The following is an 18,478-nucleotide window of genomic DNA, read 5'->3' as shown; positions in this document are numbered from 1 at the left end:
CTGGAAGCCAGATGGAGCCAGTCGCTGCGTTAACGCTGGGCTGAGCCCTGCCGAAGCCTCCCCAGAAGGCGTGAAGGCGGGCGGCTCTTCCCTCCGCTCCGGGCTCACCTTGAGGGCCAGGGCCCTGGCAGCGTGAGGTGGGCGTCTCTGCCAAAGGCTGGCAAGTCTGGCTGGTGCTGGAGGAGAGGTGAAAATAAACAGCAGGCATCGGTCTGGTGGGCTTTGTGCTTGAAATCTTCAACCAGTTTCCTCTTGAGCTGCTGTGGATTTGTGGAGGGTTTTCACATCTTAGACCTGCATCCCGGGTGAGAGTTTTGTACGTCAGAGCTCGCTGGCAGTCCAGCCACCACGTCAGCTGTGTTAAAAGTGTCCTTGACAAGAAGAGTGAAAGAAAAACTCAGCACAGAGTTGGCATTTCAGCTCTTAGTGGGGTTAACAGAACATACACTTTTTGTTTGGTTTTGCTCTGGAGCGGTGATGGAGATTTTGGGCTACAATGACACACTAAAACTTGATTCCTCTGCCCGATTTTGCTATTTGTAGTGTCGGCCAGGACAATATTTGCTTCATATTTCCAAACCACAGGAAAAGAGATCACTGTCGTTTCTGGTGCTCGTACAGCACCTGCCACAAAGGTGGTTTTGCCTGGGTCTCCCAGGCGCTGCAGGACCATAAATGATACTGTGTATGTGCATGTTAATTACTCTTATATTGCCATCTGCCAGGTAAATGGGCACCCCCGTGGCTCAGGGAGCAGCCGGCTTTACCAGCATGATGGGATGGGCTGTTTGCCCTCCTGAATCGGGCATCTCGGGGTCTGTGCGCGCCACTGCCGGGGCCGTAGCTGTCTGGGGCAGCGGCGTGAGCCAGCCTGCACACATCCCTGGACCGGCATGGGCTGGGAGTGCCTGTGTCCAGGGGGGCCCATGCGGGACTGAGGCCCAGTGGGAGACAGCATGCGCCTGGGGAGCAGAGCTGCAGCTCAGCTTCTTCGTGTGCTGGAGCACCTGCTGTAGACTTCCAAGCCCACACCCCCACCCCGGCGCTGTGGGCGGTGTGTGAATTTGGCTTTCTGCTCAGCAGTGGGTGTGAAGAGACTGTGAATTCTCATCAGCACTTTCGTTATCTTAATAAAATTACTTCAAGTCTGTTAAGTTCTTTTGCAGAAAAATAAGACATAATTGCATGTTGCATTAGCTTCTCCTTCCCCTGAGCCCCAAAAGAGCTCATCCCCTGGGTCTCACTTCCATGACCATTGGTGAAATCCACATCAAGAGGCTAAGGGATCTTCTCCAGGAGCCAGGACCAGGTGAGGAGCTGGTAAATTCTGCTTAGCATGGAGCTTCTAATAGGATGGCCCCTCTCCTTCTTTCATCCTCTTAGCTTTGACAGATACTAAGGAGTTTTTCAGAGCTATGGTCTTTTTGAACGTTATATTGTTAAAGCTTTTCTTCTGTAAGAGACAAGTTCTTACCTAAACTCACCCACTCTACAGAAATAGCAGTGATAATAAGCCCCAAATGAGGAGATTAAGAACCGGGATTCATTTTACCCCATGGCTGCTGTTCACCAAGGGCTTCCAGCATTATCCACCATGTCTTGCACTCTCCATTACCCTTGCTTTTCCGTCAGAGACTCTGTTTAAGTACTTTTAGCTTTGCACACACTTGGGAGTTGTCTTGTTTGGGCCTGGGTGGTCACAGTTTGGAGTCAGTGGCAGTGTGTAGACCAGCACAATCCAGATTTAGCACTGTCTGGGCTAATCAGAGTTTGCTTCAGTGCATGCTTTCCTTTGAAGCTTCTATTTTTCCACATAATGTCTCTAATGCCAAGTGATAAATTGGGGAAGGTCTTTCCTGTCACCAGCTGTAGCTTGGTCAGAGCTCAAAGATCCTGGTACCCTTTGGATGGCTCATTGACACAGGATATACCAGGACTGTAGAGACCAAGAGAAAATTTCCTGGAAGCAAGATGATGTTAGATGCTACTGGACAGTCTTGGAGCAGATGGTTGGATTAATGGATTAATTAATGGGTTAATCAGATCTTAACTTCTCTAAATATCCCTGCAATAGAGATGGAGGCCATCCCTACAGCTGGGTTTTGGGAACAGTCCATAATATAAACGCAGTGGTACCTTCTAGCTGGCAATATTGCTTCACTGTGGTGTGTGCTAAGCTTGTTTCAGTATCTGCTGTGTGCTCTCTTGGGAATACGGAAACCTCCTGACAAGCATTATTTCTTTTCCTCTGACAGCTCCTGGGGTGGCTGTAATAATTGGCTCCACCTTAAAATCAAGGTGGATGCCGCACCCTCTAGTAACCGAAGTTGATAGCAACATCGCTTGTGCTGGACCTCGAGGGAACAGTTGCTGCTGTAGAGATCCTTAGATCCTTCCTTTGCTCTTCAGTCGCTGCCTGCCTGATACCTTGCAAAGATCCTGGCCTCCAAGCACATGAATTCTGGAAGTGTTGCAGAGAACGAGAATGTAAGTAGTCTGACAGAGCACATGCAGCATCTTGCTAAGGAAAATAAAAGTATGAAGGTCTGCAGCCCCTTCTGGGGTCATGGAACCAGCACCGTACAAATGAAATGATAATTGCAGGAGGAAAATGGCAGCTGAAAAATCCCATCTACAACCTGTTCAAGCTCTGAAAAGCTGGATATGCTGTGCTCTTCCACCAGCACTGCAGTGGGAGAATAGCATGGGGGAGAGGTGGGCTCTGCTGGCTGGCACCAGCTGTCAGAGCTGTTGTGTGTCTCTAGGTGCAGCTGCAGGATAGGAATGAGAGACCGTACCTTCTCGGAGACCTGCAGGAGAGAATGGGGAAGCTGGCTGGCTCCAAAACAGATCTGTCGGCCAGAATGATCTTCAGTGAAGAGGAAAAACTGAAGGTAAAACAAATACTTTGGGAATTGGAGAGAACTGAGCTGTGAAGCCGTATGAGGCCAGCTGATGGGGAGTGGAAAATCTGGTGGGAAATGTTGGGGCCTCTTTCTAGGGGGTGTGTGTTGTGCTCAAATTCCCCAGTGCAACCTGTTGAAACAGTATGTTGGCCTCAGAATCAGTCCATGGCCTTTATAATGTCCTTTCTCTCTCCTAGATTTCCAAAGACCTCGTTGATCTCCAGATCGAGACAAACAAAATGAAGGAGCAGTATGAGACAGAGAACTTTGAACTGAAAAATATGGTATCCAAAAGTTTGAAGTAGCTGGTTTCAGCTCTGACAATACCTTTATCCAGAACTGCAGTTCGTTACACATCCATCTTTACTTTGCCTGGCATATTCTCCTGGCTTTAGCTAGAGCAATGGATTCCCCCTCGACACCCCAGATACCATGAAACTCGCATGAAGCTCATCTCTCTTTAAGTCATAGCGTGCCAGAATCTGTTTGGCCAAATAAATGCCCTGTGATCACTGCTGGTCTCTGCCACAGTCTAATTCTGCTGTCTCCCCTCTGCAGATCCTGGCCCTGGAGAACCGTGTGCTGGAGCTGGAGCTCTGCAGTGAGAAAGTCACTGGGGAGCGAGATGCCTTACGGGAACGCCTGCATGCTCTGGAGACCAGTCGGAAGGAGCTGGCAGATGAGTACATCATTTTGAAAAGCAATTACCTGGCCCTAGGCAAAGAACTGGACCAGGAGGTGAGACAGGCTGCAGTGTTCATTCTGGTGTTCTCGACTCCATCTCACAATTACCTGATCTACAGACAGCTTGGTAGGCTTTGGGTTGCGTATCCACATCACAGCTCAAGTCCAATAAGGTTTGTCAGCTGTGAGACAGCGTAGCTTGGGCATGATTTTGTTTCAGGGCCCAGGGATTTCATGTAACATGGTCACCTTCTAGCAGGGCTTGCAGAACCTGTCCTGCTCAGCAGGGACAGTGCTGAGCCCACGCTGACCCATGTGCTCTTCTGGGCACCCTGCTGTCAGAGTCTTTCTCTTTTCACGCCATCCCAGATCCCCATCACTAGCAGTAACGAGGAGGTCACTGCGGGGCTGGTCTGAGTGCACGTCGCAGGTCCCTCTGACTGCCAGCATGCTTTGTTTCCCTTTTTTCTGCATGGCTTGCGCAGGCTGCACGTGAACTGATTGTAGTCGCTCTCATTTCGTATGATGGCGGGAAGGGGCCTGGAAGTTTTTGAGGTTGGCAAGTTTATAAAAACACTGAATGTAAGCAAGTTTCTGATTGTTCCCTAAAATATAGTAGATTTCCTGGTGACTGTTAGCTTAGCAATTATTAACTAAAGTCTTTTGGACCCAGATTTGTGTATTTCTTTGGCAAGAATAGCTACTTCAATAGACCTTCCCCTCTTCCCACCCTCTCCCCCTCCTGCTTCTCCTTTTTGAATTGGGTTGAATGACTGACACCCTCCTGCCTCCCTCCCCCAGCAGATAGTTTAGCTGGTTCAGCCAAATGACCTGGTTTACCGTGCTGGCCCTGTGCAGAGCTGTGATGGGAAGATGTGGGGCTGGGACCAGGCATGTGCCCAGTCTGTCTTTATGGTGAGCATTGGTTTGCAGAGCTCTGGTAGACAAGGATACAAGATCATGATCATCCCATTGCAAATAAGTAAGTTAGTGACCCTTGTGAAGCTATCATTTGTCTCCCGTAAGCTGAGAAATGGAAATTTCTTACAAGGAGGCAAGCTCAGCTGCTTGCAGGGGTGTGAACCTGCCCTGTCGTCCTGCTGGAGCACAAGGCAGAGCGCATGCAGCTGACTGCCAGCAAGTCAGCACGCTGCTGAGACACAGTACTGCCAGGCTTGCGGAGGAATAGCTCAATGTTCAGCAATCTTGGTTGCTTCTTGTCCCCAAGGGGGTGCAATATGTTTGTCAAAAATTGGATTTGCAGGTGGCTGACATCTCTAAATGATGGGTTTAGTAGGTTAGCAGTAATAACACACTGTTTTCACATGGATCCTGGAATGTTTCAGAGAGTCAAAGGACATGGATTCAGTTATGTGCCCGGATAATATCCTGAGGAAGTGGTGGAGCAGGGTCCAGAAGCCAAAGGTGAAATCCTTGGTTGTAATCGGTAGGCTGAGAGTTTTACCCCAGTTTCTTGGCTCCGGCTACTGAATGTCCCTGCCTGAAGCGAAAGAGGCTCCAACTTGGCAGGCTGGGACTTGTCGTGGCATGGGCCTCTTGCTCATTATTTTCCCAGTGTGGACTTTCCCAAAGGAAATGGGAAAAGCAGCCTGCGGTTCTGCCCCCTCCCCTTCTCTGGCGCTCTTCTGGGGAGACAATGAACCATTTACACATTCCCAATTACAAGTGCTACTTGTGACCTTGCCAATATGTTGTCATGGCTGCTTGGCGCAGAAGCAGCTCGGCGAGCTCATTCACAGTCCCTTGTACGGGAACAGTTAGAGCCTCTGAATTGTCGCGGCTCCCATTGTACAGCCGGATTCACACATCGCCCTGTGTCTGTCCCAGGCAAAGGAGCGCGGCGGAGCTGGCCTTGACTGTCCCTGGGGAAGTGCCTTCCAGAAGATGCCAGTTAGGCACTTTGTGCCTGTTTTCTAACTCACTGTAAATTCTTCCTTTTCAAGACTCTGACCTTTTCTCGACTCTCCATTTCCTCCTCCTCTTTTGTTCGGCAGCTTAGGCCGTCTGCAGCGGCGGCACAAAGTGAGGCTGTCAGAGGGAACCCAAATGGCTGCGAACTGGTTCCATGCCGGGGTTTTCCCTGGAGCCAGGCCAGGCCTGGGAGCATAGGGGAGGCAGCGAAGCCCATCGCAAAACTGGGACTGCCTCTTTATTTCACTAAGCTGGTACTTCTGCGCTTGTGTGACCCCCTCTGATCAAATTGTCAGGGCTGACAGCTGCAGATGGATCGTTTTCGGTTGGGGAACAAGCAGCCTGTCTCTGCGTAGCTGTCAGTTTTCACAGCTGTATATCTCACCTCTTTGTCAGCCTCTTTTCTCCTCTCCTCTCTCCCTCAGCCCACCCTGTGCTATCTTTTGATAAGCTATTCTCTCCACGGATGACTCAGATGACCTCTGCCTCCCATCCTCCCAATTCACTGCCATGGTAACAATTACTCAAGCTTGTCCCCAGTCATAAACCCCATCAAAGCTTTGTTATCTACATAGAAACCCTCCCGTGAGACATGAATTCCCCCAGTGTTCCTTCCAGATCACCTGTAACAGAGCCTTTCTCATTCAGATCCTCTTTATCTTTTAGAAATGTGTCACTTCACACCAGCATCGCTTTGAATCTCACTGCCTACACGGTGCTGTGGGCTGGCTGCTGTTGGAGGGATGCATTCAAACAAAACTGGAATTAGCTGGGTGGCGTCAGCCTAGATGGATGGAGATTTGGCCCTTCTCTTATATTATGGAGTCCAGCACTGTTCAGAGCCATTGTATGGGGAAAGACATGCCTGAAGTGTTGGGAAGTAGTGTGGAGGGTACAGGGTTAGAGTGAGGAGGGAGGCTGGAGGTCAGGATGGAGAGGTGGTAGCAGAGCTGTGCCCAGGGCTGGGCTGGCACAAGGATCTGTATCTGAATGCAAGACCGAGATGGGCAGAGGGAGTAAGGTTACATGTGAATAATCCTGATGCCTGGTGATGATACCCTGCATTTCCATGAGAATTAGAAAATCACTGATATCTTTGGACATATGAGAGAGAACTAAAACTAAAACTTGCTTTCAGGAGGGGATGTGAGTGCCTGCCTTGTGCTTGCACCAAGAGCAGTGGGTATGTGCTGAACAGACAGCATGTGGAGCTGGAGAGGCAGGATTTCAGAAGCTCTTTCCTTCTTGTTTGACCTGGCAGGTCATGAAGAATGAAGAGCTCAGCCAAGAGCTGCTCAACCTGGCCAATGCCAGGAGCACCCTTCCCCACACAGAGAGCAACCGCTCCCCCGCCGTGGCCAATGAATCCTCTGCTGAGCTGGAAAAAGTGAGAGCAATGGTGCATCGTCTCTCTGCTCGGAAGGTGAAGGTAAGGACCTCTCTGCCCTCTTGCCAGCTCCTTGGAGAACAGGGATCTAACAGGCACCTTCTTCTGTCTCTTACAAAAAACAGCCAGAAGATGCAGTTGCCTCTGAATGTGAGCAGCAAAAGCTAGAGAGAAACGTGAGTGTGGTGGGGGTCTGCTGCTGGATCCTTGGGGAAGCAGAGGGGGAATTTATTCCAATCTTGGCTGGCACCCCCTGGTGCTAACTTGCATTTTGTGGATGAGCTGATGCCTTGATTTATTTTTAAAAATTTTTTTAAGCTGTGCAGTTGAAAAATGAGACTAGAATAACTGCAGATCTTGTGCAGGCAAAAGCTGAGAGAGGGCAGCTGTGATTCCCTTGGTCAGTACCCCTGAGTGAACAGAGGCAGGAGTTTAAAAGCCAAGAAGTGCAGAGAACACTTAGTTATTTTCTTCTTGATGATACTTGAGAAAGATGGGGGTGATAAAGCACCCAAAACTGAGAGCACAGAAATGCTTCCTGCCTCCTTCCCATCTGCAGCCCATGCAAAACCAGCTTGGGCTCCACCACCAGCTCCTGCTGGGAATTCGAGTATGAGAATTTCCCTTGGGAGAGCGACATGTGTGCACCTCCATGTGCCCTGTCTCCAGATCAGACACTGCTTCTGGTGTGCCACAGAGCACTGGTCACTCCCAGTTAAACCTGTCCTTTCCCCAGTATGTCACTGCTCAGCTGGACTTGTGCTCAGCTGGAGGCTCTCCTCACTTCTTCCCTGTTCACAAATCCCTCTCTTAGCTGAGCCCCTGTCTCATCTTCCTCTTTGTTTGTCCCTCAGTTGCCTGGAAACCAGGCTCACATAAAAGTGGAGCTTGAAAAACTGAAGAAAACCTATGATTCGCAGCAGCAGAAGCTGGAAGAGAGAGTGTAAGTGTTTGAGGGCACGTGCTTCTGTTTGGCTGGGCATTTACGCAGCTCACTGCAGCTGAATTTGATCCTTGGGAGCAGGAGAGGAGGCAGCCTGCCTTTGGTGGGGTACATGGGGGAAATGATGATTCACCCTTGGAAGAAGTGAGGCCCGGAAGCAAAACCTGATATTTTCAAGGCTCTTAAGAGGATTAACTGTCTGCTTAAAAGTCAGTGGTGTTTAGGCACCCAACTGGCCTATGCACCTTTGAAAATCCACCTTCTGTGACACACACAGCAAATGTGTGACAGCCCAGAGATTAATCCAGCCGTAGCCCTTAACCCCACAGTGGTTCTTCCACCGACAAGCTGGGCTGGGCTCGGTGTCCTGGCAAAGGCTGCCACAGCAGGGACGCTGCAGAACTAGATCCTCTGACTGGGGAGGACATTCACTTTTCGTTGTGAGAGCTCTGTGGCTGCTGGCTGGCATGCATCTGGGGACTAGCAGCTGCAGAGAGATTTCTGTCATCTGGTAGTGATTTCCTTCTCAAAGCTGGCTGTATTGGACCTACAGAGAAGTTTGGGGGTTTAAAATAAACACACCTTCTTCCTGTGTGCCCAGGATCGCAATGGGGAAGGAGCTGCAGGAGGCAAAGGGAGCAATTGGAGACACCCAGCACAAGCTGGCGGAGCAGTCAGCGGTAAGGGCAGGCTTCCTTCCAGCCCTCAGACCCAGGCTCCAGGACTGCCCCTGCTCATCCACTCCTCCTGGGTGCCATGTGCTTCTCCTGAAGCTAGCAGGGGGTGGATGTCTTGTATTGAGGTACTCTGACACGTCTCCCTCTCCAGGGAGTTTGTCATACCAAGGTGCTCCTCCCTGCGCAGTTTCCTTCTCTAGGGATGCACATGGTGGAAGGTGCTGCTTGCCACAGGTGGTGGGAGGAATTTTGTTCACTGATATTTAGAAAGAGTTGGTGAAATCACTGGCGGGGCGGATTGCAAATGACAGAAGGTAGCAGGGGAATAAAGACTATAAACATTTCTACTGGGCTCCTGTGAAAACACAGGACCTTCCCACCTCTAGTGAAGCTGAATATCTGGAAATTAAGTCCCCCATCTCTTCTGGAGCTTCTTAGTGCCCCTTGCTTGGCTGGAGGACAAGGGCAGCAATGAGCGTGTTTGCTGTGCCTAGGTGCTGCTCACGTCCCAGAGCCAGCTCCAAGAGGTGGAGGCAGAGAACTCCCTGCTGCAGCTCCGGCTGAAGGAGCTGAATGAGGAATACCGCTCCCGGCTCACACAGTATATCAAGGATGTGGCGGTGGGTACCCCCCAGCCCCAGGGTCTTTTCAGGCCTGGGGAGGTCTCTCCATGCTGGCTGCCTACTTTTTGCTGCTGTTTCACTTCCTCGCTGGGCTGTGGAGCAGAGCAGGCAATGGGGCTTGGGGAGCCCTGCTTGCAGCTGGAAGGGGGCTCTGTGCCCTTGGCTTGGCCTGGGGGAGGAGATGCCAGCCCCCCTCCTCTCCCAGATTTCCTGTATGGCCACACAAAATGGTCTGTGAGTTCCTGCTGGGAGTTTTCTTGGTCAAATTACTTGGATTGAAAGATTCTCCTATTTACTATGGCTGCCTTCCAGTTGGCTTCTAATCTCCATTGCCCTGACGACTTCCCTGGGCAGGCCAGGCGATGCCACTTCTGGCTTTGTCGCTGTGTCCATGGTGACTCTGCTACTGCCCCCACAGGGAGCTCTGCCAGCCTCCGTGGTCGGCTACGGAGCTGTGTAACACCAGTGCCTGGGACCCGCTCTGAGAACAAGCACCTTTGATGTAAAGTAGGGCTCAGAGAGCATGGTGAGGACTCAGCACAAGGCAGGTGTTTCAGGCAGGTTCAGGCATGGATATCTGATTATATTGAGCAGTGAGACTGGGAAGAAATTTCTTTCTGACCCCCTAGGTAGCAGTAAGCAAGAGCTTCTGTGCTGGGCGAAGGCTGGTACCAAAGAACACGGTGTGGTGATGGATCAGGAGACTAAGCAAAGGAATTTTTACTATTAAGAATAGTCTAATTTCTAACAGAGCAATGTTGAAACATCTCCTAGCTAGCAGAAAGAGCAGGACACAGTGGAAAGAATACAGGACTAGAAATGGTAACTCCTGATGCCAACTCGTGTTTCCCTAGTTGGGTCACTGATACAGTACAGATGCCTTCTCTGTCTTGAAGGGCCATGGTGGAAATTAATTAGTCTTTCCTGCTCTTTGAAAATAGAAGATATGCCTTACTCTCCATGCTGTTAGCACAAATGTGCCTGGCCCTTCTCTATGGGAAATGGGCTACAAACCTTAGGGAACAACTTGACCACCTCGATTTCTTTCTCTGTATATTTAAAGGACTACATGGACAGCAAATCCAGCAACGTAATGGGGCCTAGCAAAGCCCCAGCTGATCGTGCTCCTATGAAACGCTTTGTGGACAGCATGCTGAAGGACATCAGGGCTTCCTACAAGTCTCGGGAAGAGCAGCTAGCTAGAGCAGCACGTGGCTACAAGAAACGCATGAAAAACTTGGTCAAGAAGCATGAGAACCTGCTGATCGCTTACGGGTAGGGCTAAGCCAGGGTCTGGGCTACCTCTGTCTCTCCAGCTTATTGCTAGGGACCGAGTGGAAGTGGCCCGTAGCACCCAGACCTCTGTCCGAGAGGGAGCCAAACAGGGCTTCTAGGTGGAGCAGAGGATCTGGAGTGCATGTTTATCTCCCTGCTCTTGACAAGCCAGGAGCAACATGTCTCCAGCTGCACCTCAGGGTGCTCCTGGCACCCTGGAGCTGCTTTGCACTTATGTTTCTCCTGTGTAAAATTTAGGGTGAGAGATTGATTCAACGTTGGATGGTGTGGAAATGCAGAGGTACCACAAATAACTCCTGCCTCCCAGCCTGTCCCTGCAGTGCTCTCAGCTCTGCTCCACAGCTCTCTCAGCAGCTTGGGCTGTGGGAAGCAGCAGAAATTCTTGTGGTATAAAAGCCACAAATAGCTCTAGGACAAGCTCCCCTCAGAAACACTCCCAGGAATATTGCGCATACTGCTGGGCTCTCCCGCTTATCCTTTGCAGGTGGACTAGCTCTCAGTGGCCAGAAGCCAGCAGGTCCCGAGCGAATGGTACCTCCACCAGCAGCAGAAATGGTCAGTGTTGTTACCTAACCAAAACTACCAGGGACTAACCCCTCTGACATGTTACAGGCTCCAGCGAGAACAGATCCGGTCCTTGGGCAGCAGTGCTATGGATTGTGGCCCTGCCGAGCTCCACTTTTCCATCACAGACCCAGAGCTGCTGACAAACACAACCCGGGAGCTAAACCGGCTGCGGGAAGATAAAGCAAAACTGGAGATGCAGCTACATGAACTGCAGAAGGTGGTGGCTGGGCTGGTGGCTTTCTGCGGCGGTGAAATGGAGGTGGTGGGGAGAGTCCCACAAGCGATAGATTCAGCCCCTTCCTTGGGCATTCCCTGAGGGTTTCCTGTGCCTGTGGCACAGGCAGGGGTACTGCTTGCTTGCTTTCGCATTTTGGGAAGAGGCAGGTTGTCCAAGTAGTCCCCTCGTTGCTTCAACCCGGCTGCATAGGGGTGAGTTACAGTTAAATCCAGGAGGCTGGGCAGCCCCATAGATTGGGGTTGCTGAGCTCTGGGAGGTCTGAGGAGTAGCAGATGTTATGGGAGAACTGCACACTCACTCACTGCTAAAAGAAGAGGTGAGTAAGGGAGGATAGAATGGGGCTTTCCGTTCTCGAATGCCTTTGCCTCAGTGTGAATAGCTAACTGAGCAGGAGATCGCAGTCAGAAACACTCCAGTCAGCTCCATGTCCTCCCACTGGTTCTGCCTGGGCAGAGACGTGTCTCTTGATTTGTGCGAGATGCATTTATTTAAAAATTCAGAGGATAGGAGACCTAAACCTTAAGATTGTACTGGACATCACTTCCTTGCCAGGGCACTGGTGGCTGTTAGAGTGCTAGGATATGTTGTGCCACTTCAAACTGGCAGCGTCTATGGTGAGATTGCAATGGTTTAATGCTTAACAGGCATACTGTTCTTCCTTTGCCTTCAGAAAAGACTGAAAGAAACCTCTGCCTTTCCGCTGTCTCCTGAGCAGTAAGTGCTGTTTGTTTCTTGGGATGTTTGTAATTCTGAATTTTCCTTGCTGTATGGATTGAGGAGTCTTTTCTGCTTTACTTGGAGACAGTAATAAATAGGGAGAAAGTGAGCTGATAGGGACTCATCCGAGAAGAAAAGCCAGCTGTCATCTCAGTGCAGCGTTTCCTGCGGTGAAATGTGTTGGTCATTTGGGCCTTGATCCAAGAAAGCTCTTAAGCACATGTTTGATTTAATTATGTTTTTAGTCCCACTGATCTCTTTAGAAGACGAAGTTAAGCATACGCCTGAGTGCTTTGGTAGATCACAACCTGAGAAAGGCAAGTGAAACACCACCAGTTTGGGATGGTCTTGTTTCTCCTTCCTCCCAGTGCAGAAGCTGGGCTGGAACCCTTAGGTGACCCTGTACTGATACTTCCCTGGCTTCTTGATATGCCCTTTATTTGCTCATTTTTGATGGGTCTCTTCCTCCTGCTTCGTTATTCCATTGAAACTCTATCAACTATAACTGTGGAGAGGTGGAACAAAGTGTAGTAGAAATCTGACCTGGGATTTTTCAGCCTTTTATATTTATGTGGTAGCCTAGAAAACATGTCAGGCATTTCATTAACCGGATGCCAGCACTGAGGAGTTGGCCAGTGCCTGAGCCACTGGGCTCTGGAGGAGTGTCTCAGAGAAAAGCTTGAGCCTTAACCAGGCTCTGCCATGTTTTCTACACTGAAAAGTAGTACTAGTCCTTGAACAGATGCATTAATTTTGGCAGACTCACCAGAGGAGCAAGACACGGAAAAAACAGAACCTGAATTTTAGTGATGCATGTTGTTGTTATGGGGTTTTTTTTAGCTGCCAAGAGAATCTACACACTTCAAATACTTGTTTTCTGTGTGCTGATGGATTTATCCATGCTGTTACCTTGTTCCTCTAGCTAGGGACACGAAGCCCGGTGTTACCGCAGCACTTCAGCTATAATTCCTGCTGCTTCTCATCTTTATCAACTGTGTGGCTTCCCTGTTTATTGTTCCCTTTGCTTCTGCTCTCATGAAATCTTAGCCATGATTTCCCATGTGCCTGGTCTGGGAGGCTGCAGCCACCAGAGGGAACTCTGGCAGTCGCAGCAGAGCCGCTCTTGAGCACAATGCATTCCTCCCTTCATACAACCCAAATTCCCCAAGCATCAGATGTGACCTGTATTTTGCTTATTCAGACTGGCACAGAATAGGAAGAACTTTCCCACGGCTGGGCTGCACAGACAGCTCACCTATCGCGCTCGGTGACCAGAATGGGCGGGTTTGTGCTCCACAACATGAAAAGCACCAGCGTTTGGCATTGATCACTCTCTATTTCCATCACATTCAGTCCTGCAGTGTCAGGTTAAGGACTCTTTCTGCACGGAGTCCTCTGATGTATAAGTGTTGATGTGAACTTGGAACAAACCCAGACGTCGCAGTGGGGAATCCCAGGTTGGCAGAAGGGCTTGTGACTCTCATGCCTGGGCACAGGGATGGTGCCCTATGCCCTGAAAAATTCTGGGCCATTGGAAGAGAAAAGGTTCAGAGCGCTGACATTTATGGTTGGATGGGCACGAGTTGTGTGCAGCCCCTGAACAGAGCTGGGTGACCTGCAGATGGGCTGGATTTGAACATTTGGGCACAATGAGAATCTGCTTTTCTCTCCAAGGCAGCTGGATGAGGAGGGCTGGGCAGAGGTCAGGAAGCAGCTCCGGGAGTTTGCACACACCACCCAGGTAAAGCTCTGGAACAGCCCATCTGAATAAAAGCTTATCCCTTACCCACATGTCAAAGATGTGCTGCCCCAGCCGGCTGCTGCCCTGGGGTCAGTGTGCTGCTCCAGGCTAGAGCAGGGAAGCTTTCCATGCAGCCTTGCTGTAGCTTTGGCCTCAGCCTCCCAAGTGACACTAGCAGGTCCCTGGCTGGTGCTGTATCAAGGCTGTACTGTCCCTGCTACCAAAAGGAGGAGAGCAGCCCTTATGGCTGCTCATTGCTGGACTATATTGCTCCCTCCCATGTTTCAGCACAAGCATCTAGGCATCTGTATAACAAATTGGGTCTGTATTTGACCTGGTTCAAGTCTAGTCTGAATCTGAATCAGCATCCTGGTCTGGGTGCAAGGACATTTGCACTGCACTTGGCCATGGGGTGGCCCAGAGCAGGAAGGAGAGCTCTCTCCATTTGCAATGCTGCCCTACAGCTCCCACGAAACCATGACGATGCTCACTGAGAACGGGCTTGGCTGAGGTGGGGTTTGCTGTCCAGCAGTGATGGCAGCAGTGAGAAGGGTTGGTGCTGGGATCCCTGCCACGCTGACTGCCACATGCAGGGAAAAGGGCTTTGGAAACCAAGCAGAGGTTGGGTTTTCTGTGGTAGACAAGGCTATAGATGTGCTACCAGCCTGCTTCCATGTTGTGCCTTCCTCTGTCTGCAGCGACCTAAGAAGTGCTTCACTGTTCTCTGGTCATGTAAAGCCAAACACCTAAATTGTGTGTATCTTTATGGCCAAAAGAAGGGAGATGCTGTGGCTTAGAGGCTGGAGCACTGCACTGGGAGCAGGTCCTGCTCCTGGCTCTTGCTGTGCATCTCAGGGGTGAGCTCACTCCCATCTCACAGATCTCACTGTTTTCTCCATGTTTCTTTGCCCCTCCAGAAGGATTTGGAGCATGAGAGAAGCCAGCTGCTGACTCGGGCAATCGTGGCAGAAGAGCAGGTGTCGGAGCTGCAGGAATACATAGATAAGCATCTTGCAAGGTGAGATGGTAGGATGCCCCTCCACGTGTTCTCTGCTTTGTGCTCCAAGTTTATCTCCCAGGCTAATTGCCGGTGACATCGCCATGCCCGCCATGCTGTCAGCACCTGACCTCACCGCTGCCTTCCCACAGTGCTGCCGGCATGGCTGATGTCCTGCAGCACATCCAGCTGTGCAGGCAGCTGCCACCATCCCTTATTCTGCAGGGCAGGGGGACAGTGTCTGGCCTGCCCAGCCACACATCTCCTTCCCTGTGTGCTCACCCATCCTTTGGAGGAAGCTAAGAGAGCAGTTGCCTAAAATCTAAAGCCTTCCAGCAGCCCCTGATCTACGGTCCTCTCTCCCTGATTCATCATGCCCCAAAGCAGGGAGAACAGCTGCTCAGGCAAGGAAGGGCGAGAACAAGCAGGGCACGTCTGTCAGAGCAATGGTCCAACTGTGCCTGCCATAACTCCCCAGCCAGCTCAGCTGTGAACTCGGGTCAGACTCGCAGGCTTGTTGCTGGTACTGTTACCTGGCAGAGCCAACAAACACCTCTTGCTTGGGAAAAGGCTGTGGTTTTCTACCTACTGGAGCTCAGTTCCCAGGGTGGCTCAATGCCTGGGCTGGCTGCTCTGCATTAACTGACACTGCATGTCCTTAGCACACAGCAAACACAAGGCACAGTGTACGTTTAAATGGATCGCTCAGGATTGTGACTACATGGGCAATGACAGTGCTGCTTCCCCATTGCAGGTACAAGCAGGAGATCCTCCGGCTGACGAAGCTTGCTGGCAGCGAGGTACCACGCACGCTCAGTGCTGGGGCGGCCGATATTCACTCGCTGCCCAGAGCCAGAAGGACTGTCAGCCACAAACCATAGCTCTCCACCATGGCTCTGAGGAGCAGTACGATTGTAGGAAAGAGCAGGATTTAAGAGGAAGGAGCTTTCTGTTGTGTGGACTGGCTGGAGCAAGTATCCTTCCCTGGCTGAGAGCTGGGAGGCACAGCAAGGGAAACCACATGGGTGTTCTCGGTCTCAAATTCACAGTACTAAAATGAGACAAGACAACTGCGTCTCGTCTATCCTCTGACCCCTCAGCTGTAGGAATTCTGCTGTTCCCTGAGCACATCACGCCTCGGGACATGGGGTCAGGTTCCCAGGCAGCTTTTTACTGTGAGGCTGCAGGGACAGGTTCCCGTTCCTGCGATAACATTTCTCCTGTGTGAGACCTAGACCGGAGTCCAAGGGCTAACTCTGCTCCTGCCTTTGTTCCCCTCTCAGCTTCTAAGAGATAGGGCCAGGGCTGGTTCAAGCTAGACTTTGGTCTAAGAAGTTAGTCAAAGAGGATGAGCTGCTCTTTTATGGTGGGAAACCCTTTTTTTTCTCTGTGTTTGAGTGGGAAAGGGAATGTTATATAAGGTGAGCAGGGCCAAACTGATCCTTCAGCAGGTGAGCTGGACAAACTCCCTCATGAGCTGCCTTCAAAGGGACGGCAGAGCAAAGCCTGAGGCTGGGAGCAGCAGCTGCTCTGGGTCCAGGAGCACCCTGCAGCTCAAAGGCAAAGCAGTAGTCTCAAGTGAAGAATGGACCAAATGTTTATTTTGAAAAATTAACTAGAAATAAAGTAGCAAACGTACAGAAAGAGGCACTGGAGGTTTAGCCCTTAAATCCTGTGGTAATTCCAGGACTTCTAGGTCTGATTTTCCCCTCCCTTGCTTCCCCCAGACTGCCCACTCTTTGGAAAACAGAGGGACTGCCACCCTGCAAGTCCCTGGGAAGAAGCCCGGCCAAGCAGCCCTCTCACTGCTGTCCTGAGCTGAGCCCAAGGGCTGGAGAGGCTCTGACCCCTACTGCTGCTGACCCTTAATGCCAGGCTTAACGAGGCTGCTGTTAGACTGGGCTTCCCTCTGCACGGCTCTGTGCTGCTCGCCGCACCTCCTTCATGTCATAGGCCCAGACTTGCTCCAGCCCCTGCCCAAGGGTGCTGGCGGGAGTCCAGGAGGGGAAGGGGAAGCGTCCAGCCACCACCCGGGCTTCGTCGGGGAGTTCTGCAAGGAGCTTGGTGGCTAGGGGAGGTTTCTGGGGAGAGAGAGACAGCCACGGCCAGGTGGCCTTAGGAAACAGTCATGTAGTGGCAGTGCCACCAAGGACCGCAGGGCAGCTTCTCGGCATGGCTGATGGGTCCCGAGCAGGCAGCATCAACCAAAGACCCTTCCAAAATGTAGGGCTGGTACTACCCCGTGTATGGTTGGGACTAGAACCAAGTAACAAGTGATAGGACGAGAGGAAACAGCCTCAAGTTGTGCCAGAGAGGGTTTAGATTGGATATTAAGAAAAATTTCTTCACTGAAAGGGCTGTAAAGCATTAGAACAGGCTGCCCAGGGAAGTGGTTGAGTCACCACCCCTACAGGGATTTAAAAGACATGTAGACATGGCGCTTAGGGACATGGTCTAGTGGTGGACTTGGCAGTGCTAGGTTAACAGTTGGACTTGATGATCTTAAGGGTCTTTTGCAACCTCAATGATTCTATAAATTCGAGTGGTGCTGAGCACCAAACCGCTTACTTGCAGCGATGCCCGCTTGGCCTTATTTTTTTAAGAGTCTTTGCCACTGTCCCAGATTATCTCTCTTTTCTAAGAAAACTCTCTCGAGCTCACTCAGAACAAGTCAGGGTGCAAGGGACTGACTTACCACGCTGGGGGCCAGGAACACGATCACATTGTAGCAATCAGAAAGATTCACCTTAAAAGAGAAGGAAAAGGGGAATGAAAGAAGCAACAAGCAGAGATGGAACAGAGGGGAACCGTTCAAGTGGCCGAATGCCTTGCGGGCAATCTTCTGAACCTCAGAGGAAGCAAAGATACCCCACAACGTGAGCGACGGGGATGTGTTGGTGTGACTGGGAGCTGGATGTGAAAGCAGCATCTCTTGCAAAGCACCTGCCTCCAGTATCATCCCAGAGCCACGTTCCCTGCTGGGTTTTCTCTGGTCAGGCTACCTGATGCCAGCTTTAGCAGCATGTCTCTGAAGGCCACCATGTGTCAAGCAGCACCCAAGACCTCTTTTCAGAGCTGCTGTAAGAAGGAGCGCTGCTGCCTGCAAAACCAGCAGCCAGCTGGGCTGCCCAGGCTGGCATTCCCCTGAAAAGAAGGATGGTTTTTCTGCCTCCTGGGAGCAGCGTGCGCTGGGGAAGGAGCAAGCAACCATCAGCAAAGCCTGTCTGGAGATGCAGACCAAGGCCTGGCCCTGTCCTAGCTACGGCCAGCACGGAGCATGGCCAGACCCTCGGGGCGCTGTTACCTTCCACAGATCTTTCTTCAGGAAGGAAACCTTCCCATGGTACCCAGCCTTCCAGGCCCGGTAGTTGGAGAGACACAGCAGCCAGGGATTGAGTTCATAGCCAACAGCTGGTCTGAGACCTTGCTTATAAGCCTCTACCACCTGGAAAGAGAGAGAGAGAGAGAGTTGCAACTAAAACGAACCTTGGTGATGAGTTTGGGGGACAATTTGGGGGGCAGGGGCTGTTGCCCAGCTCCACTAGCTCCCTCCTGCTGGCTTGCGGGCAGGGTGACCTCGGTCCTCAGCACCTTCTAGGTGCAAAGGCTCTTTCCTCCTGGAATGGTCATTCCCACCCTGCTCACTGCATGTGATGTCTTCTAGGACCACCTAAGATGGTCCAGGACCACAGCCAGGAGCAGGGCAGCAGCCGGGTGGTGGGGGCTCCCATCCACCCTCCTGGTAAGCACAGCCCCCCTCCCTGCCCTTC

The 18,478-nt window shown here is 51.2% G+C and overlaps 2 protein-coding genes across 2 annotated transcripts in view; one reads left to right on the top strand and one right to left on the bottom strand.

Moving 5' to 3' along the window:
• The first annotated feature begins 1,095 nt into the window (after window positions 1–1,095).
• CCDC78 (coiled-coil domain containing 78) lies at window positions 1,096–15,589 on the top strand. Its single transcript, XM_010567052.1, has 16 exons — window positions 1,096–1,309; window positions 2,256–2,487; window positions 2,766–2,894; window positions 3,104–3,190; window positions 3,465–3,644; window positions 6,784–6,951; window positions 7,035–7,085; window positions 7,764–7,852; window positions 8,454–8,532; window positions 9,024–9,149; window positions 10,216–10,427; window positions 11,061–11,277; window positions 11,924–11,967; window positions 13,645–13,711; window positions 14,629–14,729; window positions 15,463–15,589. Exons 2-16 carry the CDS (start codon window positions 2,455–2,457, stop codon window positions 15,587–15,589), a joined length of 1,710 nt encoding a protein of 569 aa, XP_010565354.1. The 5' UTR covers window positions 1,096–1,309; window positions 2,256–2,454.
• Window positions 15,590–16,600: 1,011 nt separating this feature from the next.
• The window catches only part of FAM173A (family with sequence similarity 173, member A), a 4,868-nt gene continuing 2,990 nt past the window's right edge, over window positions 16,601–18,478 (bottom strand). Inside the window, exons 2-4 of the mRNA XM_010567051.1 lie at window positions 18,013–18,153; window positions 17,404–17,454; window positions 16,601–16,789 (exon numbers count right to left, since the gene is read on the bottom strand). Coding sequence (XP_010565353.1) covers window positions 16,601–16,789; window positions 17,404–17,454; window positions 18,013–18,153 — 381 coding nt within the window. The remainder of the gene's footprint in view (window positions 16,790–17,403; window positions 17,455–18,012; window positions 18,154–18,478) is intronic.

The sequence above is a fragment of the Haliaeetus leucocephalus genome, unplaced genomic scaffold (assembly GCF_000737465.1).
Source record: "Haliaeetus leucocephalus isolate CR32 unplaced genomic scaffold, Haliaeetus_leucocephalus-4.0 Scaffold224, whole genome shotgun sequence".
NCBI classification, from domain to species: Eukaryota; Metazoa; Chordata; class Aves; order Accipitriformes; family Accipitridae; genus Haliaeetus; species Haliaeetus leucocephalus.
Note: the sequence above shows the minus strand (reverse complement) of the source record. Positions and strands in the feature narration are given on the sequence as shown.

What these genes read in the sequence shown, in the direction of transcription:
- CCDC78 (XM_010567052.1), top strand. Translation starts at nt 2,455, where the DNA reads ATGAATTCTGGAAGTGTTGCAGAGAACGAGAAT. An exon ending in ACTTTGAACTGAAAAATATG is followed by an intron (nt 3,191 to 3,464) that starts GTATCCAAAAGT and finishes TCCCCTCTGCAG; the next exon opens with ATCCTGGCCCTGGAGAACCG. An exon ending in TCTCTGCTCGGAAGGTGAAG is followed by an intron (nt 6,952 to 7,034) that starts GTAAGGACCTCT and finishes TACAAAAAACAG; the next exon opens with CCAGAAGATGCAGTTGCCTC.